This window comes from Stenella coeruleoalba, assembly GCF_951394435.1.
Source record: "Stenella coeruleoalba genome assembly, chromosome: 14".
Classification (NCBI taxonomy): domain Eukaryota; kingdom Metazoa; phylum Chordata; class Mammalia; order Artiodactyla; family Delphinidae; genus Stenella; species Stenella coeruleoalba.
In genome coordinates, this window is record NC_137160.1 from 47729744 (window position 1) to 47742443 (window position 12700).

General features: G+C 37.4%; 1 protein-coding gene across 2 annotated transcripts in view; it reads right to left on the minus strand.

The window, feature by feature from the left end:
- Positions 1-1668: 1668 nt before the first annotated feature.
- Positions 1669-12700, minus strand: part of PSMA8 (proteasome 20S subunit alpha 8) — a 31441-nt gene continuing 20409 nt past the window's right edge. For both annotated transcript variants that reach the window (XM_079942765.1, XM_079942764.1), the window contains exons 4-7: positions 9973-10095; positions 4437-4556; positions 4259-4321; positions 1669-2011 (exon numbers count right to left, since the gene is read on the minus strand). In XM_079942765.1, coding sequence (XP_079798891.1) covers positions 1919-2011; positions 4259-4321; positions 4437-4556; positions 9973-10095 — 399 coding nt within the window. In that variant the 3' untranslated portion in view covers positions 1669-1918. The remainder of the gene's footprint in view (positions 2012-4258; positions 4322-4436; positions 4557-9972; positions 10096-12700) is intronic.

The window sequence follows — 12700 nt, forward strand, 5'->3', positions numbered from 1 at the left end:
GTTCTCCGACCAGGGATTGAACCCAGACCCTCTGGAGTGAAAGTCCTAACCACTGGACTGCCAGGGAATTCCCCACTCCTGGGTATTTATCCTAAGAAAACAAAAATGCTAATTAGAAAAGATATACGTACCCCTATGCTCACTTCAGCATTATTTACTGATATGGTAGCTAAGATACGGAAGCAGCCAAAGTATCCATCAGTAGATGAATGGATAAGGAAAATATATACACGTGTGTGTGCGCGCGCATGCACGCGCGCGTGTAATGGAATATTACTCAGCCATAAAAAAGAATTAAATCCTGCCGTTTGTAACAACATGGATGGACATAGAGGGTATTACGCTAAGTGAAAGAAGTCAGACAGAAGAGACAAACAGTGCATTTTACTTATATATGTAATCTATAAAACAAAACAAATGAACAAAAAATAAGGAAACAGAGAGTTATAAATACAGAGAACAAACAGGTGATTGTCAGAGGGGAGGGCGTGTACAAGGAGGAAAGAAATAGATGAGAGAGATTAAGAAGTACAAACTTCCAGGGGCTTCCCTGCTGGCACAGTGGTTGAGAATCCGCCTGCCAATGCAGGGGACACGGGTTCGATCCCTGGTCCAGGAAGATACCACATGCCGTGGAGCAGCTAAGCCTGTGTGCCACAACTACTGAGCCTGCGCTCTAGAGCCCGCAAGCCACAACTACTGAGCCCATGCACCTAGAGCCCATGCTCTGCAACAAGAGAAGCCACTGCAATGAGAAGCCTGTGCACCGCGACGAAGCGTAGCCCCCGCTCGCTGCAGCTAGAGAAAGCCCGTGCACAGCAACAGAGACCCAACGCAGCTAAAAATAAACTAAACAAATTAAGAAAAAACAAACAAACTCACTCAAGAGATCAGATTTGTAGTTCCCAGAGGCAGAGGTTGGAGGAAGGGGCAATTGGATGAAGGCAGTCAAAAGGCAAAAACTTCCAGGCATAAGATAAATAAGTACTAGGGATGTAATGTACAACATGGTAAATGTAATTCATGCTGTTGTACGTTATATATGAAAGTTGTTAAGAGAGTAAATCCTAAGAGTTCTCCACAAGAAATAGAATTATTTTCTGTTTATTTCATTTTGCATCTATATGAGATGATGTCCACTAAACTTATTGTGATAATCACTTCATGATGTTTCTAAATCAAATCATTATGCTGTACTCCTTAAACTTATACAGTGCTGTATGTCAATTATATCTCAATAAAAGTGGAAGAAAATATAAAGTATACAAGAGGATGTGTATAGGTTAATGCAAATACTGTGCCATTTTGTATAAGGGACTTGAGCATCTGCGTATTTCGGTATCCACAAGGGGTCCCGGAACCAATCCCCCTTGGATACCAAGGGATGACTGTACTGCAACTTATAAAATAACAAAGGTAAAATAAATATAACAAAATATTTAAAAATTTTTTTAAAAGGCTCTGACAAAATTTTGGCAATTCACCAACACAAGGATGTTTTTATCATTCATCTAGAAATGCAAGTCAATAGTATATTCAGTTTATTTTGGAATAGCTATCTTTAACTGACAGTCTATGCTCAAATGGCACCAAATTATTAATTTTTAATTAAACATTTTTATTAATTAAATTTGCATGTATGAAAAAGTAACATACAAGGCAAGTTATATAGTCTCGGGCTTATGTAAAATCCTGACTGCTTTCAACAATTACTGAACTCTCTTTTCAAAGAAAATCTTCATACTAATGTATGTTTGTCCATGTAATAGACTGAAGACAGCCACAAATATGGCATTCTCAAAACAACACGTAACTACTAAATGTAATGTTGCAAATTAACTTATTTCCTTAAAATTTCACTAAATAATTCTAAGGAGCACAACAAAATATTAAAAGCTCCCAGGGTTTATCCTAAGAATTAGGCAGTCTTCTTTGATTTTTTCTTCTTTGCTTCTTCCTTTTTCTTTCCTGTTTCATTTACTTGTAATTCAATTTCTTTGGCACTAAACATCTGAAAAGAGAAAAAAAATTAAAAAGCAAACTTCAATTATAGCAATAATTTCTAAATATTTATAATGTGAAGGAACCCAATTATATTTTATAAATTTTTATGTTCTATTTATAACATTATATTTTATAACTTCAAATATATAATGAAATATTTCACAAGGTTCAAAAGCAACATACTTGTAACAATTATGGACAAAACCAGAACTCTATGACATTTCCACTCTCGTGTGCTAATATAGAAAGCTGGGCAAATGCAACATTGCATTACATCGCCTATATATGATAACTCTGAAAACATTTTTATGCGAGGCTTATTCTATTCATGAGCAAATAACTCATTACTGAACTCCTATCCCTACCCCACTGTGATTCTTGAAAAGGTTTGTCTATCTTGTCAGCTCATGGACTAGCCAAAGGCAGGAAAATGATGATTTACACTGTGCTTTGTTTACAGCTACTGAGTAGAGAGCAAAACAGTTTTTATTTTATTTAAATCAATTTTATTTTATTTAAAATCAAAGTTGGGAGCAACTTGCTCCAGATCATATGGTTAAACAAATGTATCTGCTGGAAATTAAACCCAGATCTATCCAATTCCAAAGCACAGGCTCTATTCACTACACAGCCTATTGTGAAATATCATGTGGAAAGATAGTGTAACTTTGGTACCAGTACACATACCATTCTACCACTCATAAATAAAACTATATGTATATCTGTGTGTGTGTGTCTGTCCAGGTGTGTACATATGTATGTGATGGGGCTGGAGAGGTGACTCTGGACTCAGTGGTTCTGTGTCCCTGTGGTGTTGGCACATCTGTCCCTAAGTCCTTGGCAGCAGGGGTGACAACCTGACCCAGTTCCTATCTCCATACTCTGTGCTCAGCACCCTGGTTATTATGTCCTTGCAGAGGCAGACCCAACTAACTACCCTGTCCCCATTTCTCTAATTCATTGAAACTTGCTCCTGCACTCTCCTTGCATCCCCATCCATTGGTGTCAAAACAACAATAACAACAAAAAAAAAACTGTCAAGAAAACAAAAACAAAAGCAAAAACCACTACTCCACACAGCACTGATTTTAACATTATTTCCCCTTGAAATATTTTCTTTAAAACAAAAGTTATATGTAAAATAATCCTTTTTAGCGCACTTTTCATATAGTTTCCCATGCAAGTGCTTTTGTATACTCTCAGCTAAAGGACAGCTAGTTAGCAGTGTGAAGCTCTACCTAATGAACAATAGTGAACCACATTTCAAATGTTCTTTAGCCAATGAGTCCTCTATCACAATATTTGGAACAATTTATCACAGCGTTCTGAATACTTTATTTTGCAGTCTACCAGTTTTAACACATAGTGGCTGACAAAAGGTGTACAAATAATAATGCTAGACTTGCCATAAAGAAATATGGAAAGATTATCACACTAGATATTAAAATGCAAGTCTTACATAAGCTCAAGGCACTCATAAATGAAAAGTAGAGAAAATAGATAAAAACCAGTAGGCAATCAAGAAAGGGTGGGGGTTTTTTTTGTTGTGTTTTTTTTTGCGGTACGCGGGCCTCTCACTTTTGTGGCCTCTCCCGTTGCGGAGCACAGGTTCCGGACGCGCAGGCTCAGCAGCCATGGCTCACGGGCCCAGCCGCTCCGCGGCACGTGGGATCCTCCCAGACCGGGACACGAACCCGCGTCCCCTGCATTGGCAGGCGGACTCTCAACCACTGTGCCACCAGGTAAGCCCAAGGGTGGTTTTTTGACATAATGAAGGATAACATTGTGTTAGAAGCCTAGAGGGCCAACAATTATATAAATGGCAGCAGAATGACACTGGCTAGAAGCTAATCTTGATTTCAGAAGATGTAAAGACAGGAAGAGTAACTGTTCTCTGTATGGTGCCAGGAATGAATCTTTGTAAGGAATATGCTACACTGACCCTATATAGGACTGACTCAGTAGGGGTTCCTACTTATAAGAACATATACTAAATGGGGTAGGCCTATATATAGATCTCAGCACATCTAGGTCTTCCCAGAGGGCTAGGAATAGATAACTGCTTGTGTAATAAGCATGTACAAATTAGTGACTATTAGGCTACAGAAACAAAACAGAAGTCATCATAGTGTCAGTGGATGCTAATGGATGTTTCAGGCTTATAATAAAAGATTCACAGGTGTCAACAACATATTAAATTTTGTCAAAATACTTTATACTACAGATATTTTTTCCTCTTTGGTTAATGACTTACCTTCAAAGGTTGCTTTCTTCCTATTATAGCAAGTTCAATGTTTTTTCCACCAGATTGGACAACCTAATGTAAAACAAGTGCAATTTTAGAATTACTTCAGGAAAGTCTCTGTTTTAAAAGGCGACTGAATGAGGGGAAAAAACATGCTTTTCTGTATATGCTTTATTAGATCACTTACTTCCAGCAAAGCTCTTATTGCTAATTTGATAGCTTCACTGTCGTTTGCTATAGTATCTTCTGTGTAATTCTTTTCTAGAAATTCTCGGACAGTTTTAGCACTTCGACCTATTGCATTTGCCTTGAAAGATAGAAGATAATTATTAATATCACTGCAATATGAATGAACTTATGGTTACTAAGTGAGGTTTAGAGCTTACTCCAATATTTCTTAGCATAATTACTAAATGAAGATTGTAGGTTCAAAGATTTAGCAAACATTTCAACAGCTCATCTGATTACTATATGAATAATCTGTGGTGATGGCATGCCTGACTTTCAAATATACCAATGCTTTCCTGGCCAGTGCTTTCTATTTCCTTAATGGCTCCCAAGTCCTTAGTAGTCAGAAAAGATTAAAAGAGTTGAAACTCGAAAAGATGTGAAGAGGAAAGGAGACATAACTTTGCAATATGATGAAAAAAGAAGAAAAGAAAAAAAAGGACATCACTGTGAAGAAGAAAGTTGTTTCTGTGGATAGGACTGTGCATCATTTTCTTAGAACTTAGCTAAGTATACTAATTACTGATTCATTATCCTTTGACTATAAGCAAGAAAGGCTGCTTCTGTTCCATGCCCCATTTTTCTTTGTTCTTTAGAAATTTTCATCAAATGAAGGGAAGAGGTAAATGCATTTTCCTGGCTGCATGACTACAAGTAGTATATGGCATGTTCTTTCCATTTAGTCTCAATATCCAGTAATAGTAATGATAATGATGATGATAACAGTAATTTATATTAACAGAGCACTTAATGTGCCAGGCACTATGTTAAGCATTTTACATGGATTATCTCATCTTAACCATCACAAAAACAATTAAATAGGAACTGTTACTACTCTAATTCATACAGGGTTAAAAGAGCCTTCTCAACCTCAGCGCTGTTGGCATCCTGGGCTGCATAGCTCTGCCCTTGTGAGGGCTGTCCTGTGCACTGTAGGATGTTTAGCAGCCTTTATCCACTAGATGCCAGCAGCACCCCGGCCTCAGCTGTGACAACCAAATGTGTCTCTAGATATTGCCAAATGTCCCTTAGATGGGACAAAATCACCCCCATTGTGAACCACTGGCTTAAGTAATCTTGCCCAAGATCATATAGCGGGTAAGCAGAAGATCTGAGCTTTGAAACCAAGTAGACGGAATCACCAATCCAAGCTTTGAACTCTGTACCCCATGCTGCCACATGCCCCTTGCTGTGATGTCTCTAGAGAGAGAAAAGAACCAGCAGAAAGGCCCATCCTTTCACTGAAGGATTCTGGCACGAAATGGGGGATGTCTCAGTTCCAACTGGTAGGTATTATGATTACTGGAAAGAGATCTCAAAGGAGTCTTTTAGGAAGTGAGAATGAAAACACACCTTTTGTACTACATGAGTATATAATTCTGCTACTTGACAGAACTTTTTTGATACCTTTATATTTCAGAAGATTAAACTAAATAGCTGTGAAATTTTAAATCAGATTTTGTGGCCTTGAAATTTCATTAAGATCAAAGGTAAAGCCTTCAGCCTGGTATGACTTTGGAGTTTATCAGCTTCTAGTTTATTTTGGTTAACTAATTGGTTGCTGCCCAGAGAGGAAGTACATAAGGTAGTGGTTTGTCCAAAAATCTCACTGAGCCTTTAAAAGTCACCTTGTAAATTCCTGGTGACGTTCCTGTCCACCTCTTCCGATTGCTGATGTCAAAATTCTTTAACTCTTAACCTATTTGACTGGTTTCCTAAAATCTAGCTGCTTCTTGCCACACTCATGCCCCTACCCTCCCTGCAACCCGATCACCCACTCCAGCTCACTTCAACAGACTCTGATGGGTTTGCAGTGTTTTCCCTGCCTGCCTATCCAGATTAATGATGATTTTCTGTGGCAAACAATATGAGCTGCCAACCCCAATGTCCATTCTTCCTTTGTAACTGAACTCTAGGCAATGTGCCTGCTGAAAAATGTCATGTCCTACCCTCTGTTACCAAAAGGTATATACAAGTGGAAGTAACTGGGTGAAACTTCTAGTAATCCTTGCTGCCTGTAATGCAGACATGTTGGCTCGAGGTCTAGTAACTACCTTGAGAGCATGAGAAAAGACTAAGATAATAAAAGAGACAAACACCAGCAACTGCCTATTTCAACCTTCTCATTATGTGGGAGAAATAAATCCTTCTGTGTGAAGAATCATCGCATCTCTGTTGTTAGGAGCCAAGAACAATAACTCACGAATACACCTTTGAGTAGATCCTGTGACATACTGCCCCACCTCCCTTCAGAAATGAAAGCCTTATTCCTACAGTTGCTGGAAGTGCCAATGGCACACAGCCCTCAGCTCTTAACTTTCTTTGAGAGGTGCCTTTGTTAACAAGAGCTGCCTCATCTAAGGTCTTGTACTATCTGGGGTTGGCCCAAGTCCAATGACTGATTGATGAAGAGCTATTAATGTCCAGTCCCCTCACCCCAACTTGGAACAACTTTGAAGAGCTACCCCAGATCCAGGGCTTCCCATGGGATTGATGAGGCCTTTATTGAGATTGCACTGCAGTCCAACTTTTCCCTTGGCCTAATCTGGTTCCCTTCCCTTCAACAAATGCTGATCCCCAAAGCACTTCCTAATATACTTCCTAAAAATGATGGTTAAATGGCCTTTAAAATATTTTCCAAAGAATACCAGAGTGGAGAGAGGATTTATGATAAAAGGGTTCCAAATTCAAGTAATCTTGGAGACTACTACTTTAGCTGCTTCTAGAATATTTATAATGCCTTTTAGAAGATGCAGAACGTAATAAAATTTATTACATTTCTTTAGAAAAACATCTCTCAAAGTTAATTAACTTTAAAGAGCTTGTTTACATTACACCTATTAACATCAAAAGAAATACACTTTGAGAAACACTGCTCTGAAATATACAACATATTAACGTTGTTCCTGTTTTAAAGTGTTACCTACAACAGCAAAACACTTGGCCTTATAAGCTCTTCACCATCGCTCCATCCAAGCTGTCCTTGCCAAAGTCACCAATGACTTGCCTGTTACCAAATTCAATCATTTCATGTCCTCTTCTTACTTGATCCATCAGTGGCACTGACTCAGCTGATCAACTCTTCTTAGAATACTGTTTTCACTTAGGATCCAGGATATTGCTTTCTGGGTTCTCCTCCTTTACAGAATAGACTGGATCTATCCCCACCTTTCACCGGCCACTGCCCCTGATCTAAATCTGGTCTTGCCTGAATTATTATTAAGAGTCCCCTAACTTATTTGCCTGCTTCTACCCTACAATCTGTTCTCAATAAAAGAGATACTTTTAGGGTTTCCCTGGTGGCGCAGCGGTTGAGAGTCTGCTTGCGGATGCAGGGGACACGGGTTCGTGCCCCGGTCTGGGAGGATCCCACATGCTGTGGAGCAGCTGGGCCTGTGAGCCATGGCCGCTGAGCCTGCGCGTCCGGAGCCTGTGCTCCGCAACGGGAGAGGCCACAACAGTGAGAGGCCCGCGTACCGCAAAAAAAAAAAAAAAAGAGAGATACTTTAAAAATATAAATCAGATCATGTTACTCTAATAAGCAAAAATCTCTAGTATCTATTTCACATGTCCTCTATGTGTACGCTGTAAGACTACAACCTAGTACTGCAGTGTTGTCATCTCATGGTACCAGAGCTGTGTTCTCAAGTCCTCTATACCATCCTGTCAGGCTACGTGGTATAGTAGGTCAGAGTAAAAAAACAAAACATAGAATCAAACAAACAAAAAAACTTGATCTTGTGTTTAAAGTGCCATAGCGCGCCCCCCCCCAACAAATAAAAATAAAACCGAAGATTTTACTCCACCTTTAAAGACTGAATATCAGAATTTATATAAAATGTATAGAGAATCCTTTGGCCTAGGGAAGTAGCATGAAGTAGTGGACAGAATACTGGACTAACAAGCAGAAGACCCTGAGTTCTAACTCCAGTTTTGCTATTAACTAGTGAACTTTAAAAAAAAAAAAAATCACTTAACTCCTGAGTCTTACTTACCAAATACGTAAAATTAAAGTTTCCACGACTTTTTTGTTATTGATGATTTTTTTAAGCTGCATAATGCTTCCTTCAACCAAAATCTTATAAGAAAGTACAACATGTAAAATCAGTAAAATGATGATAACGGGGTGTAGCTGTGTGTGTGCACATGCTCACGCTGTTCACACCCTCCCCACCTCCACCACGTGGCCTTGCAGTACCACAGCAGCAGTTTCAGACCTGAGTGATAAACGAAATCCCCAACAATTAAAAAAATTTCCATAATTTTCCTGACTGACCTTGAAATGAAATAAAAATGCTTCTCTATATAACCCCCAGGGAGCAACCAAATTAAAATAGAAAATTATGTAAACTTGGAAATTGTTATGATATTGAAATTAAAGGTCAGGATGTAATGATAAATGTAAACAGAAGATGGCAGACTTCAAAATATTTAGAGAAAGATTGAGTGTAATAAAATGTTTAGGGCATAGATTTGAGAGGCACATGAAATCTAGTACCTGTAAAAGATTTCTAACCGGCAGAAAAAAAGTCTGGCATTTGCATCAGGTAAATTCATAGTTTCTGGTTACCAATTAGATTGTCCAGATAGCTTTTTAAGATGTGCAGTTAATAACGCAAGTATTCAGATCTTTGTGGCAAGAATATAATCCACTGTTTTATTGGCCTGGTTAACTCATAACCGTCTTATGAGTATGGTAAGCTAAAATCAAATCCTTTAGTTAATACAGGTTTAAAGACCAAGGCAGTATTTCCCATGAATTTATTTGGCCCTTAAGAACAGTAAAATAAGCTCTCTATAAAATTATTTAAAGCCTGAGTGTTTAAACTTTTAATAAAGTCAAAATCACTTAGACTCTATAGTATATAGTCTTATTCTTATATATGAGAATATACAAAAATTCACTTCTGCAAGCTGTCACTAGTTTCCCTAAGCCCTAGACTTTTGTATTAGATTTGAGTTTACCATTAAACAAAGTTAGCAGTTGGGTACTAAAACAAGAGTAACAACTTATCTGGAAAACAAACTATGTTCCAGGAATTATGTGGATACAACTGCCAGGTACTGACACATAGGTATAGATTCATAGTTTGGGGTGCTTTGACTCTCCTAGAATAGAGGATATATTAAAGATTTCACCATGAGATTTAAAAGCTCATTTAATTCTTTACTGAAAACAAAAAGACTATTTCTACTCAAAGCAAGCATCCTACTAATACGGAGGAATGAATGATGAAAAGAAACTGGGTATTTATCTTAATTTGTCATTTATATACATTTGGTTTGTCACATTTTTCAAAAGTAAAGATCCTGTGATTAATAAACCAAAGTGTTTCTTTATCCATCAAAACCCATCATAGTTTCTGACTAGCTAAATTGTTACATAAAGTTTATACTACCATCAATATTTTAGTACAACATAATTTGTTGTCATGCCTGAAAGCGATAAAGCACCTACTCAAATTCTAAAATACATTAACAAATTCATGACTCACCTTCCAAGCATGATAAGTACCAGAGGGATCAGTCTGATATAATCTTGGGATACCATCATTGTCAAAACCTACAATTAAGGCAGAAATACCAAAAGGTCTTCGTCCATTGCTTTGAGTATATTTCTGAAAAATAAAATGTTTTCATGACTACTTTCTATATGAGGCCTTTTAAAGAAAGGACAACACTATTACTTATCAAATAACAAATTCCAATAGTAAAGTATTCCTGATAATATGATCTTCATTAATTCCTATTGTGTATAATTTCAAGATCCTCTTCCTTTTTTTGTACTAACCACAATCCATGATGAAATTTTAAGAAATAAATGTACACGATATGTAAAATAAAATCGTAAGTTTCTTATGTATGGTCTTAAATTTGTTTTCTCCTTGCCTTATGTAAGTTTGGTAACATAACTAGACTTTAAGCTTTTTTCTTACTTCAGAGAACTGTGCATGTCATACCATTTTGGTTCCCAATAAAGCTGATTTCAATGAGCTGTGCTTTGGAAGCATGTCCTTGGTTTACTTTGAGGGACACTTTGTTATTATCAAGTATTCTTACTTGATACTATTAGTATCAAGTATATTCTGTTCACTATACCAAGTTATCTCTATATAAAAACCCAACTAAGACACTTCTTTCAGTACCAAGACAAGGAACCTCTGTTTCTCTTGAAGAAAAAATATGTTTTTTCCTGACTGACAGTGGGGCACTGGAAACCAATGGTATTTCTTTTTACTTTAGTGCCAGGAACTTTCTGAATTTGTGCTCTAGGGAGTGGAATTCACACTAATTCTGAGACTGGCATCCACAGAAGTTGTGCAGAGAGGCAGCCCTGGCAGAAAACTCAGGACTACATTTGTAGGCAACTGTAGGAACTGTATATAACTCTATGGCTTGAGATAGCTTTATACTAGCTTTCTTCTTGGACTTGTCTACATATCTGTTTTTAAATTTTAATTGTATTATATCTATATTTATAGGCCACTTTAAGTTTCGGGGTTTTTTGGGGTTTTTTTTTGGCTTCATGGCTTGTGGGATCTTAGTTCCCAGACCAGGGATTGAACCCGGGCCCCCTGCAGTGGAAGCATGGAGTCCTAACCACTGGACAGCCAGGGAATTCCAAACCACTTTAAATTTTGAATGCAAATAGTGAGTTAAAACATAAACTCTTTTTTTTAATAACATACTTTTATTTTTTATAAATTTATTTATTTTTATTTTTGGCTGCGTTGGGTCTTCGTTGAGGCACGGTCTTTCTCTAGCTGTGGTGAGCAGTGGCTACTCTTCTTTGCGGTGCATGGGCTTCTCATTATGGTGGCCTTTCTTGTTGCGGAGTACAGGCTCTAGGCACGTGGGCTTTAGTAGTTGTGGCACGCAGGCTCAGTAGTTGTGGCGCACGGGCTTAGTTGCTCGGCAGCATGTGGGATCTTCCTGGATGAGGGATCGAACCCATGTCCCCTGCACTGGCAGGCAGATTCTTAACCACTGCACCACCAGGGAAGTCCACAATATAAACTCTTAAAGAATAGGGTTTGTCTTTTTTCTCTGTATATCCTAATGTTCCTAGTTCACACCTAGGTATGAAGTAGATGTTTTGTAAATATACTTTAGAGGAGAGAAACTTTTACCTTATTTGCTTAATTAACCACTTTTTTTGTTTTGTTTTGTATTGGCTGCACCGTGCTGCATGTGGGAACTTAGTTCCCCCACCAAGGATCAAACCCACGCCCCCCGCACTGGAAGCGTGGAGTTGTAACCACTGGACCTCAAGGGAAGTCCTAATCAACCACTTTTTAATGAAAAAGTAACATATGCACAACTTAAAATAATTTAAAAGAACAAAAGGTGTACATGGGGATAACTCTTTTGTCCCAGAGCCTCAGCCTCCTCCTCAGTAGCAACCCCACTGTTACAGATTCACAATGTATATTTCTATAAATGTTCCACGCATAATAGCTTTTGTATTTCCAAAAGAAAACCTAAAATCCACATTTGGGAGCCTTGTATATACAATGTTCCGCACCTTGTTTTTTGGTGAGTACCTTTTAACTACTGGGAAATCAAAGCAAAGAAAAAAGAAAAACAGAACAATATAAAAATGTTGAACTTTCTTGAAACATGAATTAAATTAAAAAAAAATTTATGTAATCTAAAACTTTATTATCTAGAATATATAGAACCTATTAAAAAATCTGTGTAGACAAATGGTAAAATCCATGCCAGGAAGTATTCTAAATGCATTAAAATGTACTAAATCATTTAATCCATACTGTAATTCAACAAACATTATTGTAACATTCATTTTATAAATAAGAAAATTGAGGCAAAACAGGCTAAATAGTTTTCCCAAGGCATTAACTAGGAAGTAGCAAAGCCAGGATTTAAATCCCAAAATTCTGGCTCCTGGGAGTACATTCTTAACTACTAGAGTGCCTGTCAAAAGGAAAGATAGTTTACACTGGGAGAAATGAAAATAGCATACCAACATGTGGAAAAAAATTGACCTTACTACTAATTATAAAATACAAATTAAAACAACTATTACAGTACTATGTTATACTTATTTGCAAAATAAAAGAAAAATGAAAAACCCAATGCTGATGATTCTTCAGGGATGTATTTATGCATTGCTAGTTGTACAATAAAAATTTGTTCAATCTTTTTAGAAAGCAATTTAGCTACGTATAACAAGAGTCTTAAAACTAATTACAATCTCTAATC